This window comes from Balaenoptera musculus, chromosome 13 (assembly GCF_009873245.2).
Source record: "Balaenoptera musculus isolate JJ_BM4_2016_0621 chromosome 13, mBalMus1.pri.v3, whole genome shotgun sequence".
NCBI lineage: Eukaryota > Metazoa > Chordata > Mammalia > Artiodactyla > Balaenopteridae > Balaenoptera > Balaenoptera musculus.
In genome coordinates this window covers 82,590,462-82,606,908 of record NC_045797.1, presented here as the reverse complement: position 1 = coordinate 82,606,908, position 16,447 = coordinate 82,590,462, and the positions used below count along the sequence as shown (strand labels likewise).

General features: G+C 35.4%; 1 protein-coding gene and 1 pseudogene across 1 annotated transcript in view; one reads left to right on the top strand and one right to left on the bottom strand.

The window, feature by feature from the left end:
* ROCK2 (Rho associated coiled-coil containing protein kinase 2) overlaps positions 1-16,447 on the bottom strand; it is a 142,516-nt gene that overhangs the window by 39,820 nt on the left and 86,249 nt on the right. Inside the window, 7 exon segments of the mRNA XM_036872594.1 lie at positions 528-588; positions 2,141-2,169; positions 2,171-2,253; positions 2,256-2,300; positions 3,125-3,216; positions 5,615-5,753; positions 8,130-8,274. Coding sequence (XP_036728489.1) covers positions 528-588; positions 2,141-2,169; positions 2,171-2,253; positions 2,256-2,300; positions 3,125-3,216; positions 5,615-5,753; positions 8,130-8,274 — 594 coding nt within the window.
* Positions 12,398-12,966, top strand: LOC118905694 (annotated as a pseudogene).

Here is a 16,447-nt window from a genome sequence, read left to right as displayed (position 1 = left end):
TCATACCAAAATTACCCAACTAATTTTTTTTAGCTTTTATAGGTTTTGAAGAGAAAAATGTTTAGCATCCTCATTTATGTGTATGTGTGTTCATGATTTAGCTTTGTATAGAGGTCACAAAATATTGTAACATTTTGATAAAATTATCCTTTACATGAATTCATTGCTAAATAGTCAAAATTTAAATTATCTACTATTTCTATATCCTTACAGCTTATTATCTGTACTCTTTTATAGTACTAAGATCATAAAATTTTCTAACTGGTAGAAAATACAGCTGTTTGTAAACCTAATTCTATCACTTTTGCTACTAAAACTAAACCTAAAGCCATGTATAAGTCATCTTTTCACTAGCCATTGGATCTCACACAGTGATACTTGTCAAATAAATGAATCACTTCAATGTTATGCTGAACTGGATTGCAAGAAGGAATGCCATCTAAAAGTAGCATCAAGTGAACTTTAAAACTACAGGGATATTACTAAAATATTTGAACACGTATAGAGTAGTAAAAATTTATACATACTTCGTTTTTCCTTGATTGTATTGAATCATTTTCTTTACAAGATGGAGAGTCACTTAATAACCTAGAAGGAAAGGCAGGAAATAAATTCTTTTGCATGTCATTTTAACTCATTTTCTAATACCAAGTTATTCTCAGAATTAAATTCCAACCACAGATTCTCTTTCTTTTCACTTCAACATATTTAAAATGAAGTAATATTTTCCCCTCTAGAGATGTATAACATTTTCAATCATTTAAAATGATAAATATTTCTTGCCTCTCGCTCTTAAGCGGATGTTGTAGTCTTTAACATCGTTGAGACTGGAGTCACTAAATAGAACTACACTTTTCTCCCTATTCATCTCATTTTGAGTTCCTGTAACTATCTTATTCTTTTTTTTCTAGGAATCTTCTAGAAAGAGACAGCTCTCCTCCTTTTCAAAAATAACATCTCTTGATCTCCAGGTCTTAATACACAAATCATCACTTCTATCGAACTGCCAATTTCTCGCTTAGCTGGGTCCTTCCTCACTGTGTATAAACATGCTTGGGCTTCTCCTGGCACTGATGTCCTCAGTTTAGTCAGCACTACAGTAGTTTTCAGAACACTGTCCTTAGCAGGGTGAATAACTCATCCTGGTTCGCCTGGGATTTTCTTGGTTTTAGCATGAAAGTCCCACACCACATCCCAGGAAACCCCTCAGTCCTGGGGAAACCATAATGGTTGATCACCCCGACCATTACACACATGGAAATACCAAATATTTCTCAAATATATGTTTCTCAAACGTCTTTAACACTTCATTCAACTGTTCAACAGTTTTCAGTGGCTCTTCACTGCCTGTCAAAGTCAAAAGTCCCTTAGCACAGCACACAACAATCATCTGTTGCATTATGCTTCCCCTAAACTCCAACTCTAGTCTGTTTTCTAATTTTATACCCAATACTCACTCCAGTTGACCAATATGTATTGAATGATCTTGTGCCAGGCTCTGCACTACATGGAGGGATTACAGGCAAGAAAATCACAGTCCCATTAAATCCTCCAAATGGTCATGATACAGTGATATATATATGCCCTATGTTTGAACCCTACTGGACTATACCACTCTGCTCCCAAAGTATGCTTACATTCCAAACTTTTGCTTCCACTATTCACCTCCCCACTATACTCACCTAACCTCCTTGCAACTCAGCCACTCAAAACCCTTTCTTAACTTTAGACTTGGCTAAGATGCTACCTCTTCCCTGAGGTCTTACCTGACTTCCCCCTACCCTCGTCCCAAAGAGACGTGACTTTTATTTTTCTTCTGAACCATCTCATATCTTTTTGGTACCTTTCTTAAGGCAAATATCAAATTTTACCCTTCATTATGACTATATAATTCTCCTATATCCCTTATTAGTTGACAAGCTCCTTCAAAAGTAGGTGTTTGGTCTTACTCTATATCCCCCAAAGAACACAGAACATTGCCTTACATTCATTTGTAAATTAATATCATATAAAATTTCTATGAAAAACTCAATTTTAAAACAAATTAACACTTATCTTCTATAATTCAGAGTCTCGAAGTAAGACAACTCTTATAGCCAGATGCTGAAAACAATAAAAATGTTAAAAACAAATCACATACAAATTTTCTCTATAGTAGGTAAATCCTATTAAAAGGCAGCTGATTTCCCACAAAGCTTTAGGAATTGGGAAGGTTTCTTACATCTCCTTTATCATCTTCAATGTCATCAAATTGCTGCTGTCTATGTCACTGCTGAGTTCAGGTACCACAGGAGCTGCCGCTATTAAAAGAAAAGAAACAAATTATTTAATAATAATATATCTGATTTAAAATTATAATAAACGACCCCTGTTTTGTTTTATATTAGTAATTATATATTATTAATAATATGTGATATAAACATATTACATATTGATATTTGATTCATTAACACAATACTATATTATTATGATTACTATAGAATATTTTAGTAACAGATTTTGTTTTATCATTTCAAAGAATTGAAATTTTATGTGTTTTATTATTATATTAGATTGGTTTTAAATATAGATAAATCAATCAAACAAGGAAAGCAGGATGATATTATTCTAGGTGCTAAAGTTACAAGCAGCAATAACTTGCATATACGTTCTTTAGTCTTCAGTTTTCTACCTTCTTTAAGTAGAAATATTTCTTACTCTTCAAATGAATTAATGTTAAATATACATGAAGTTTAAATGAATTACTATGCTTACTCTAGTATTCACCAGAGTATGGTCTCCATAAGTAACTAATTACTGATTTATTAATTCAAACATCTGAATTAAAGAATTGTATTTCCCCAATTCTGAAAATTACTGAGGTCCATAAAACTTAGCTTGACAAATTAAGAAACCTATGTTTATCATAAAAGCACTGGGAAATAAAGACATATTAGTTTGCTAAGATAGTGAGGTAATATTAATTTAGTTATAAATACTGCTTCAGAACAAATTGAAATGAAACCTCTCAATTTAAAAATTAGTTAGCATTAAGTGTACAGACATGCTTGTTAATTCAGAAGAGGAATGAATTTATGAGATTTAAAATGTGATGAAATGGAAATATTTAAATTTATTGACTTACTCTCTCTTATGTTATCCCAATTCCATTGATCATTCTTAAAGAAAGGATGTTGTTTGATTTCTTCTACCCCATTTCTTCCAAGTCGTACCTCCCTAAACAATGCAGTTAAAAACTGTATTATAAAGAGTAACATTATATAAATACAAAAATATTAACTCTTATCTCAACAAGGATCAAAATCAGGATCAGAAATGAGTTTAAGATATCTTTATTAAAAGCTTCAGCTTAAATGTTGTTCAAAAATAAGCAATCTAATTTTATAGTATATGATTGGTCTAGATAGTAAACGCCATGGAAAGGGAATATGTTTCCACCTGTTTTGTGTCAAATGAAAGTACGAGATTTTCAATGAAAAAAATCATCTGCGTGTGCAAAACCACATGACTAACTTTAGGGGCTAAAATGGGATGGAGGTTTAACTTTGGCATAGAAGAGTTTTTTAAAACCTTTCTAATAAATGTTGTTTTAAAAAATCCTCCTCCTTTCTTTTTTTTTTTTTTAATTTATTTATTTATTTTATTTATGGCTGTGTTGGGTCTTCGTTTCTCTGTGAGGACTTTCTCTAGTTGTGGCAAGCGGGGGCCACTCTTCATCGTGGTGCGCGGGCCTCTCACTATCACGGCCTCTCTTGTTGCAGAGCACAGGCTCCAGACGCGCAGGCTCAGTAATTGTGGCTCACGGGCCCAGTTGCTCTGCGGCATGTGGGATCTTCCCAGACCAGGGCTCGAACCCGTGTCCCCTGCATTGGCAGGCAGATCTCAACCACTGCGCCACAGGGAAGCCCCCTCCTTTCTTAAAAAGAACTCACATATTATGTTGAAGCTATCCATGTTTACTCTGGATATATCTACATCTATATTAAATATAAATTGTTAAATATAAATATATATTACATTTATATTAAAATTATCATTCTGAATACCAAAAAGTGTTACTAATAATTTCATTCTTTGACCTGTTGAGTCTTCAGTGAAGACTATATGGAAATAAAAAACATTTTTTATATGTCCCTGGAGCTATGTTTAATATAAACAAGAAAACCTGTAAAGTTTAGAAGGAAGTGCTCTTAGCCACACTGATGGCATTAAATTCTTTTCAAACTATCTTTTCTCCACCTACAGTCATTCCTTAGACTGCAACCACTCCCCCCATAAATTGCTAAGGCAAATATTTCATTAATGGTACTCCTTTCATTAGCATATGCTGTATCCTGTTTATATTTTACCCTTCAGCACAAATTATGGTCATTCCCATCAACTCCATCTAGTCCTCAAATCAAACACTATTTTGAGTTTATCACCATGTATTATTCATTAATCATGTAATTAATAATCAAAGTTTTATTTTACAAATGATTGATAAACATATAAAAATGATTAAGCTGTCTAATGAGGAAAAATATAATTTTCTTGCTTTGTATGGAAAAGAAATAATTCATAATACTTAGTTTGGCAAGAATGAGGGAAACAATTATTAATAATGGAAATATACCCTGATGTGACTTCTTCTCTGGGGGTCAAATTTGTAACTCAAGTAGGTCAATTTTAAAATGTATCTCCTAGAATTCCACCTTTAAGATTTATCCTACAAAAAGTATGCAAAGATAAATGTATAAGGATAGTCACTGCAGTACTGGTTGTAACAGCAACTGGCTAACAGGCAATAATAAGGTGTGCTGAGGAATCATAGCATCTTAGGGCAAGAAATGTTCTTAGTTATCACCTAATCTGATCCCATCATTTAAGGATGAGTAACATTATTTGCCCAACAAGTAAAATAATTTTCCTAAAATCATAAAGCTAGTGAGGTAAGTCTGGACTGAGGTGGAAGCACCCACTTATATGTGCTAGTCCTTTAATAGGATGACTCCTATTACAAATATAAAATGGGAAACCAGAAAAGAACAGAATAGAGAGGGCAAGGAAGAAACTTCAAATAGCTTTCTAGCTTCTCTTTTTAAGGCAGGTTTTCACAACAATGTTCATCTAGTTTGTTTCAAGAAATATAGAATTTCCAGGATGGACTTGCTCATATTCAAATGCAAATTTAAAAGGGTTGGGAAGGAGGCACTCCCAAATCAAACACAGATAGTTTTTAAGATTATTAACTTTTGAGTATTTATCTGCACAAAAATGTTCTCTTCTCAAAAGTTGTACAATCAAGAGCAGTATGGCTTAATCACCTTAGAGGATAAAATATGAATAATACAGAAGTTTTATTTCTCTTAAATGCATTATTTTACCAAGTTCTATTTTTTTCCTTTTTAGACATGAGGGTTAAGATCAGAGTTAGATTACCATTAGGCTGCACATACAAAATGACAAGGGTAACCCAACACCAGGCTTAGCAGTAGGAAAAGGCTAAACCAGAATTAAATGCAATTTGGATAAAAAGATTGATTTTATATGTACATAAGAGTTAGGTATGCTTTCATTTCTACAAATCCAAAAGTTAAAAGGATTCTCTATAAAGAAATTCAATGTATATTACCTATCTGTTAAGAAGGCACAGATGAGATTCTTCGCATGTTTAGAAATTTCTGCATCTTCGGGGAAACATAGTGAGTTTTTATGATCCATAATTTTGCTATATGTTCCTACCAGTGAATCTGCATAAAATGGAGTATCCCCTAAAGTTCCAAGAAAAAAGACACAGTGTAACAGAGAATGCAAATTAAACATTTTTCACCTAATATTTAAATATGTTAAGTTTAAATTTGTCACATGCATGGAAGAACGAAAAGGTCTATGGGCCAGGAATCTCAGTCAAAACAAACAGGCGCACACCAAGAATATATTTAAATTATAATCATACCATGATTATACCATGAACTTTTAAGAGCAAAATAAAATCAATACTAACTGTAGAATTTGTTGGGTTTTTAAATACATAATGGGGAAAAAAACCAATTTACTGGATAATTTAAAAGATTACTAGGTGGGGTCAGATCAGTTAGCGCTTAAGCTAAATCAACCTTTTATGTTATACAATACAGTAGTCACTAGCTACAATTGGCACTTCAAAGTTTAATTAATTACAATTAAATAAAATGAAAAATTCAGTTCCCTAGTCACACTAGCCATATTTCAAGTGCTCGATACGGCAGGTGCCTACCATGCTAAACAGTGCAGACATAAACCACGTTCATCATGATAGACTGGACAGTGCAGCTCTCAGAGTTAGATCAGCCCTATTATTTTACACATGAGGAAGCCAGACCCAGACAGATGACATGTGATTTGCCTAAGATGACACATAGCTAGAGTTGAAAACGGCAGAAACAGCCTCCTAATGCAGTGTTCCTGCTGACTGATGACTGTGATAAATAGGCATTGAAGCAAGTGTAAAGACAGAAAAAGTTCACGGCATCATCTTGGCCAGTATTCATCTAAAGCCACAAGAGTTAAAGGCCCTGCCAGTATGCCTCAACCACAAGTCACCTTAGTACAAATCAGACTTTCCCAAATCAGCCAAAAAGGAGTGTTCAGGTAGTTAGTTTTTGTTTTCCAAGGGTGGCAGAGGAGAGTTTTGAATTCAAGATTTTTCTAGTGCAACTTTTAACTGCAGTAGACTCCTTTAAATGAAGTCCAGTCAACCAACCTGATGAGCAAGCACCAGAGTAGGCTCAGAATACTGCAAATCAGTGCCATTCAAACTCATTAAATTCAGCTCTCAGGCTGAAAACAGCAGCAGGAATTTAAATGGTCTCTTCAAACCCAGGTGACTTCCTCCAAAGTATATTATTTTTTAAACCCCTGGGAGAGTCTAGGCAAATGATGGAATATATTCTACTTTCAAAAGATTACAAGACACACCTAATGAATCATCAGATAGGGCCTAGAGGTGGGGAGAATAGATAGCTACCTGAGGACACATAGTGTGTACAAAGAGACCCACTACAAAGACAAAGACCCAAAACAAAGTAGGTCATAGAAGGACATGAGACTACGCATAGCAAGATCAGTGCTACACATACACATATGGTCATCAAGAGAAGGCACTTTAACCACAAAAAAGTTCCATGACTAATTGTTATTTAAATTTGTACTGATTTTTTTTTAGCAGTAAACATACTCAGTTACTATACAGATTTTACAGATTTCCACTACTAATTTCTTTTAGTCATCTTCTAGAAAATAAATTCCCCAACTTCTAAAACTATATTTTCAATTCTAAAGTCATTTCATATAATGCTATTAGCCTTAACACATTTGCCTCTTAAAGTAGAATTTTGCTACATCTCCCTCAACCTGAAACCAGGGAGTCAGCCACTGGCTTCCTTGGCCAGAAGATATTTTTGTGACCCTAGTACTTAGGAATAGGAAATCTTAAAAATGAAATCAATGATGTAAAGAAAAGTTTTGAAACACTTGAGCCTTTCAAATTTTGATCTGGTCAAAGTAAAAGAAATTATTTAATTTGCCTCTGAGTTTTCTAAGATTGAAATATTATTATAAAATATATTTATCTTGATAGTCAAATGGTCAATAACTATATTTATGATTTATTTGACTAGAATTACAAACCAAATATATATACAAGAAATAAATATGAGAAACACAGTGCACAAAATTAATTACATAACAATTACATAAACTAAGAGTACTTTCAGTTCCTTATTATTATTAGAACTAATAACAGCCTTATAATTAAAATATTTACAACAAATACTCCTGATTAAGAAAATCTTAGAATGAAGACCCACTGCAACTATAAACTTGCTTCTTGTTCTAATATTTTCTTAATACAAAAGGTCTATTGGAGGAATATTTCCTAGCAGTAGACTTTCAATTCCTTTCATATTCTACTCAATTACTGTGCTAGAATGAGGCTTGGTTTTAATTTTCCAATCAATAATCTGTCATATCAGACACTACTAATTCAGTTTTCAGAACTACTACTTTTTCCCTAGAACACAAGCAATTCATTTTTTTATAGTCTCACATTCTTGACTTAGAACTAAAGTGTTATGAGATGAGTTTTGAAAAAAGAACAATTTACTTACCCACCAGCATCTCAAAAAGGAAAACACCCACAGACCACCAATCACATTCTCGCCCATAGTAACCATCACCCCCTTGTGATTTCAGGACCTCAGGTGATATATAATCAGGTGTTCCAACTGCTGTATCACAATGCACCATGCCTGTCTGGGTAAAGTGCAGAGAGAAAAAAAAATGTGTATAAAATGTCTGTAAACACACACACACATAAGCGCAACTAATTCATTTATTATTACATATACAGCGACTACACATGGCTACCAATAGACCTTCATTGCTGACATGGCTTTGGGAGGACAGGGGATAAATGCATTATGAAATGCATAAAAATGTCTGGATTATGGGAGATCAGGGATAATTTTCCAACTCTAAAATACAGGAGGCTTCATCAATGGAAGAAGAAAAAGGTGGTTAATTCCATGGGAATTCCATGCAAATCAACATCTTTTGTTTCTTTTTCTTACACCATGAAGCAGTTACAAGAGAAGTACAAAATGTGGTCTTAAGGCACCTGACCCGGGGAAAAGAAAAGAATCTTTAGAGAAAGGAAACTTTGATGTTTCCAAAGAAACTGCAGTAATGAAAATTACTAAGGCCCCAGTTTTGGAGGTTGTATTAAAAAATGGTTCTTATTATACCAAGAAAAAAATGGGGGGAAATAGATCAAATGTTTAAATCAAAAGATCTTAATAGTTTGAAAGCTACACCTCCAAGCTGCATGTTTAGAAATGTGGAGCTGTGGTATCAAGATATTTGGCAAAATGATTAAAAACACCTTTTTCTGTGTTTAGTTTCAGTGGGTAGTAAGATAATCCCTATCTTATGTCTTTTTGACAAGGACAAGAACCACTGTAGATATTATCTACGTGTGTGTATTTTGCAGCATGTATGTGTGTGTGTATGTTTGTGTATATGCTGCAAGATTAAATCACGACAGTATATAGTAGTGTGCTGCTAAACAGTACCTGTTCACCTCCAGCTATGTACAAACATGCAAAGACTTTATAGATTAACTTAAATGCCCTTCATTTCCTTTACCTGCCTGGTTAAAAAGTGTGTCACCTACGTTCCTTATAAGGAAGCTATACAACTACCAAAATACTAAGTATTATGACCCCCTTGGAAAAAGGAAGTTCAATGTATTTTATAAACATGATTTATATAAATGCTTTTATTTAAATGCAATAAAATGTATGTTAAACATGAGAGATTAATTTTAGAAGCAATCTTTTCTTTCCTCAAATCAGCAGAAATAACTCAATGATTTTATTTTCCCAAGTATTCAGCAAATAGAGGTCATTTTAGTTTGAATATAAATTAATAAAATAAAAAATTTGGAAATAATTGAGCAAATTATGATGGTAATACTCTGTAAGGGTTATTACTTAGGATAAAAAATGAAGATGACAGTGCCTGACTACAAAAGGCAGGTTATAAAATTAATTTTTATCATTAGCTATCCTACATTTTAGACTTCTACTGAAGGAAAAATTCATAGAGACTTACTAGGATAAGTAAAATCTCTTTATTTCACATGTATCCATATAAATTAGACTTCAAAAAAATGAATCTTGTGAGACTTAAGAGCTAAAACCTGATAGGACACTGATGAAAGAAATTAAAGATGATACAAATAGATGGAGAGATATACCATGTTCTTGGATTGGAAGAATCAACATTGTGAAAATGACTCTACTACCCAAAGCAATCTACAGATTCAATGCAATCCCTATCAAACTACCACAGGCATTTTTCACAGAACTAGAACAAAAAATTGCACAATTTGTATGGAGACACAAAAGACCCCGAATAGCCAAAGCAATCTTGAGAACGAAAAATGGAGCTGGAGGAATCAGGCTCCCTGACTTCAGACTATATTACAAAGTTACAGTAATCAAGACAGTTTGGTACTGGCACAAAAACAGAAATATAGATCAATGGAACAGGACAGAAAGCCCAGAGATAAACCCACGCACATATGGTCACCTTATCTTCGATAAAGGAGGCGAGCATATACAGTGGAGAAAAGACAGTCTCTTCAATAAGTGGTGCTGGGAAAACTGGACAGGTACACGTAAAAGTATGAAATTAGAACACTCCCTGACACCATACACAAAAATAAACTCAAAATGGATTAAAGACCTAAGTGTAAGGCCAGACACTATCAAACTCTTAGAGGAAAACATAGGCAGAACACTCTATGACATAAATCGCAGCAAGATCCTTTTTGACCCAGCTCCTAGAGAAATGGAGATAAAAACACAAATAAACAAATGGGACCTAATGAAACTTAAAAGCTTTTGCACAGCAAAGGAAACCATAAACAAGACCAAAAGACAACCCTCAGAATGGGAGAAAATATTTGCAAATGAAGCAACTGACAAAGGATTAATCTCCAAGATTTACAAGCAGCTCATGCAGCTCAATAACAAAAAAACAAACAACCCAATCCAAAAATGGGCAGAAGACCTAAATAGACATATCTCCAAAGAAGATATACAGATGGCCAACAGACACATGAAAGAATGCTCAACATCCTTAATCATTAGAGAAATGCAAATCAAAACTACAATGAGGTATCATCTCACACCGGTCAGAATGGCCATCATCAAAAAATCTAGAAACAATAAATGCTGGAGAGGGTGTGGAGAAAAGGGAACACTCTTGCACTGTTGGTGGGAATGTAAATTGATACAGCCACAATGGAGGTTCCTTAAAAAACTAAAAATAGGACTACCATACGACCCAGCAATCCCACTACTGGGCATATACCCTGAGAAAGCCATAATTCAAAAAGAGTCATGTACCACAATGTTCATTGCAGCTCTATTTACAATAGCCAGGACATGGAAGCAACCTAAGTGTCCATCATCAGATGAATGGATAAAGAAGATGTGGCACATATATACAATGGAATATTACTCAGCCATAAAAAGAAATGAAATGGAGGTATTTGTAATGAGGTGGATGGAGTTAGAGTCTGTCATACAGAGTGAAGTAAGTCAGAAAGAGAAAAACAAATACAGAATGTTAACACATATATATGGAATCTAAGGGAAAAAAAAAAAAAAAAAGGTCATGAAGAACCTAGTGGCAAGATGGGAATAAAGACACAGACCTACTAAAGAATGGACTTGAGGATATGGGGAGGGGGAGGGGTGAGATGTGACAGGGTGAGAGAGTGTCATGGACATATATACACTACCAATTGTAAAACAGATAGCTAGTGGGAAGCAGCCGCATAGCACAGGGAGATCAGCTCGGTGCTTTGTGACCACCTAGAGGGGTGGGATAGGGAGGGTGGGAGGGAGGGAGATGCAAGAGGGAAGAGATATGGGAACATATGTATATGTATAACTGATTCACTTTGTTTTAAAGCAGAAACTAACACACCATTGTAAAGCAATTATACTTCAATAAAGATGTTAAAAAAAAAAAAAAGAGCTAAAACCTGGCCAGACACAAAAGTGCCACTAAAAGAAAAATTATTTAGCATTCAAAGGTTCAGAAGAAGGAGAGCAAAGAATAAGATACAAAAAAGAATTGGCGGACAAGTTAGACTGCAGAGAGAGGGTTGGTATGGTAGCTTAGACAGAAAAAAGAGCAAAAACAAAGGAACAAGAATACTTTATATAAAACAGGTTCAAGAAATGCAGTGAAGTCCAAATCAGCTAAATGTAAAGTTTCACACTGATGAAGTTGGGAAAGGTAAGATGGAGATCAGTTTGAATAACCGATTACTTGTAGAATAAATACTTCGGTAGGAGTAAAGAACTTTTACTAGGTAAACCGTGTTATTGGTACTCTGTTTTTGAAAAATTAATATTCTAACCACCATCTTTGGCAACCACCTATTGAGAGTTAAAATTTTTTTAAATAAACATTTGGGAAAGATATTTAAAAACTATCTCATGGGGAAGTTCTCAGATTATATAAATATAAAATCTACATTTATGACAAATGTAGGAAATACAGGAAGGTTAAAATACAGAAATAAAGGAAGCCTAAACCACAAACTAAAGAGATTGGTTTACCTACAGGGGGTGAGTGGGAAAAGGGTAGAAAGAAGCAAGTACAGGAATGGGATGGTGGGATAAGGAGGGGGTGATCCTTCTCTGAGCATGCAATTTGTATAGTTCTGACTCTTAAACCAGAAGATATGCTTCACATATCCAAAAAACAAATAAACAAAATCAACCAGATGTGGTACAACTCTAAATGGAATACAAACAGTAAGAAATGGACCTGGCTTTTCCAGTAAGTGGCCTGAGGTAACCTCTAAAAATGGTTCGCTATTCACTTGACCCAGAAAACCCCACAAAATCATGCAAGTCGAGAGGTTCAAATCTTCGTGTTCACTTTAAGAACACTCGTGAAACGGTCCAGGCCATTAAGGGTATGCATATCTGAAAAGCCACCAAGTATCTGAAGGATGTCACTTTAAAGAAGCAATGTGTGCCATTCCGTCGTTACAATGGTGGAGTTGGTAGGTGTGCCCAGGCCAAACAGTGGGGCTGGATGCAGGGTCGGTGGCCCAAAAAGAGTGCTGAATTTTTACTGTACATGCTCAAAAATGCAGAGAGTAATGCTGAACTTAAGGGCTTAGATGTAGATTCTCTGGTCATTGAGCATATCCAGGTGAATAAAGCCCCCAAGATGCGGCGCAGGACTTACAGAGCTCATGGTTGGATTAACCCATACATGAGCTCTCCCTGCCACACTGAGATGATCCTTACTGAAAAAGAACAGACTGTTCCTAAACCAGAAGAGGAGGTTGCCCAGAAGAAAAAGATATCCCAGAAGAAATTGAAGAAACAAAAACTTATGGCCTGGGAATAAATGCTGCAAAAAATAGATGCAAATAAAAGTGAAAAAAAAAAAAAGAAATGGACCTGTTTCATAAATTAATAACATAACCACACCAAAGAGGGCAGAGAGGAAAAGAACTGACCTAGGTTACTTTGGAAAACAGTTGTAGTGTAGATAATGAGAGCCAGTTTTCTCACTATCCAAAGAAGTAATCACGAAACAGAAAGGAGGAAGACTAGAATGAACCCTGTGGTGCAGGACTAGAATCAGAAGTATCATATGAACTCATAATTTTTAATACACTTTATATACAGACAGATAGGTACAGAATTAAATATGAACATGTGTGTGCATGTGAGTTAGTAGACACAGTATATACAATATACACACATCCACTGACAGAGCCTAGAAATAATGACACTCCAGGAGCAATGAGTACATCCAGCACCCAAATACTGATTTTTAAATACCATTCTTAAATAAAAGGAATTAGAGCTTCTTGGAGAAGTGTTTGATTCCAGGCCTGGGACAGAGAAAATATAAGATAAGTGTTCAACAGATGGAAGGAAGGGAGGGAGGGAGGGAGGGAGGAAAAAAGAAATAAAGAAAAGAAATGCTCCCTAAAGGGTACATTTGGGGAAAGACATAGAAGTCAATTTAAAAAGCCTTCACAAGGTAAGCAAACTCTGGACTGAGTTTCAATGTGTGAGTAGGAATTTGCCAAGCAGAGTATATTCAACAGGATATATGAAGGCCAGGAATCCTAACATACCATGGTATAAAAAGAACTGTATGTAATTTAAGACCTCTGAACCACAAGGTACAAGAGGTCAAATGATACAGAATGAGGGTGAAAAAGTAGGCAGGGATCATATCACCATAAGAGGCTTCAGATGACTACCTAAGGAATTTGAACTTTATTCAGTAGGTGACAGAAATCTACTAAAGGGTTTCAAGCTGGAGAGCAACATAAACAGGTATGCATTTTCAAAAGCTTCTTCAAAAGTACTTTATCTTAAATGGATCAGATAGTGTGTGTTTGCTAAATACATGAGTGTTTTATAACTGACAAAATATCATAAGCCACGAGATTTACTGAAAACACAAAATCGGTCAATCACAAATCTTGGAGTTAGTCTAAGAAATTATTCAAAATGCCTGCCGTCCAGACTTCCCTGGTGGCGCAGTGCTTAAGAATCTGCCTGCCAATGCAGGAGACGGGTTCGAGCCGCAGTCTGGGAAGATCCCACATGCTGCGGAGCAACTAAGCCTGTGCGCCACAACTACTGAGCCTGCGCTCTAGAGCCCACGAGCCACAAGTACTGAGCCCTTGTGCCACAACTACTGAAGCCTGCGCGCCTAGAGCCCGTGCTCTGCAACAAGAGAAGCCACCGCAATGGGAAGCCCGCGCACCACAAAGAAGAGTAGCCCCTGCTCGCTGCAACTAGAGAAAGCCCCCGCAGCAACAAAGACTCAACGCAGCTAAAAATAAATTAGTTTTTTTTTTAAGTTATAAAAAGAAAAACAAAAGCCTCCTGTGAGGCATTTCACTTACTCCTGTAAGTGAAATTCTTAATTATCAGAAGCACTGAAAGCTTCAGCTTGACTACTACATAGTCTGGAGCGTATTCAGTCCATTTTAACAAAAAAATGAGCACTTGGGGCTTCCCTGGTGGCGCAGTGGTTGAGAATCTGCCTGCCAATGCAGGGGACACGGGTTCGAGCCCTGGTCTGGGAAGATCCCACATGCCGCAGAGCAACTGGGCCCGTGAGCCACAATTGCTGAGCCTGCGCATCTGGAGCCTGTGCTCCGCAGCAAGAGAGACCGCGATAGTGAGAGGCCCGCGCACTGCGATGAAGAGTGGCCCCCGCTCGCCGCAACTACAGAAAGCCCTCGCACAGAAACGAATACCCAACGCAGCCAAAAATAAATAAATAAATTTATTAAAAAAAAAAAAAATGAGCACTTGAACCAGGGGCTACTTTCTCAGAGAGGCGTGTCCCCTCCCTGCCTTGTAAGACTGCTGGCTAGTGTAAGGTCCTGCTTCTTGTGCTCTATCTAGAAGACAGCCCAGTTGCTTCAGAACTCCATTTCCATTTGCACTTTGCAGCACACACAGGCGCAAAGCTGCCTGTTATTCCAATCATCTTCCTGGATACCAGTTATAATTTCCTTTGGGCTCTGGTTACAAAGCTGCATAGCTTTTGAATGGTCGGTCCCTATTGCTCCCATAAACCTGTCCTTTTAAATGTATAATTTTACAGAAAACAGGGCTTTTCAGAAACATGAGTAGAAATGCCTGTATCTTAAAAATTGATGTCACTTGTAGAAGGGTTAAGAACACTAACATTTTACCTGCTAGCTTTTAAAAATTTATAGCTTCAATCTAATCCAATGGTATACACTAGAATATTAATGGATAAAATCTTATACTATTTTCAGTAATTTAAAATATTAATGTAAAATTGTGCCTTAAAAGGAGGTAAAGGTTGCTATGAAATGCATAATGACAGACATAGAGGGAAGTCAACTTGTCTGATCAATGCAGGTAATTTTAAATAGCAGTACTCCTTGACTGTCACTGAGATAATCTAGATGTAAATATACTAACTGTGACTTTCACTCACACCCAGATATTTATTTCAGGGAGAAAAAGAATAACAACACCCAGAAAATTATGTAATCTGCAATCTATCAATGACAGAATTTAATGAAACAGCATTACTCTTATTAGTGATAGTAACAATTTTAGTCCTTATATAAGGTTATAATTTTATAGTTGTATTCTATTTTGCCTTTATCCATGGAATAATGTTTTACATGAAGCCAGAAGAGCTAAAAAATAATTCGAGCATCTCTGTCTTTATTACAGATAAAGGGTTGGCAAACTTTTTCTATAAAGAGCCAGATAGTAAATATTTTAGGCTTTATGAGACACATAGGGTCTCTATTGCATAATCTTCTTTTTAAAAACAATTTTTTAAAAATGGAAAAAACATTTTTAGCACAGAAACTATACAAAACCAAGCCACAGGCCAGATTTGGCCCTGTGCTCTAGTTTGCCAATCCCTTCTATAGATATATAGATGAATAAGAATGAAACTATGAATATTTCTAATGGCTCTAAGACCATAATAATAATCAAAGGCAAACAAAGTGATGAAGCTGAAACTTGCAATAACACTATTCACATTAACAACTAACATAACAAAATTATAAATTCTACGTACTATAGTTTTAATTAAAAATTCCTTTGTTCTTCAACATTACATAATTACTCTCACTATTAATATTACTGGAGGAACGGGGGTTTGGCGTAAAACAAACAACATTCTAAAAGTTCAATATTAACAAATATATTTGACTACATCATAATTAAGGATTTCTGTTCAAAGATACAGATGAGTAGCACACTGGAAGATGATTATCAGTGATATCTGTTGAACCAGTATCTAGATTATATAAGGAATCCTTCCACATCAACAAACCACCAATTTTTAAAGGGTCAAA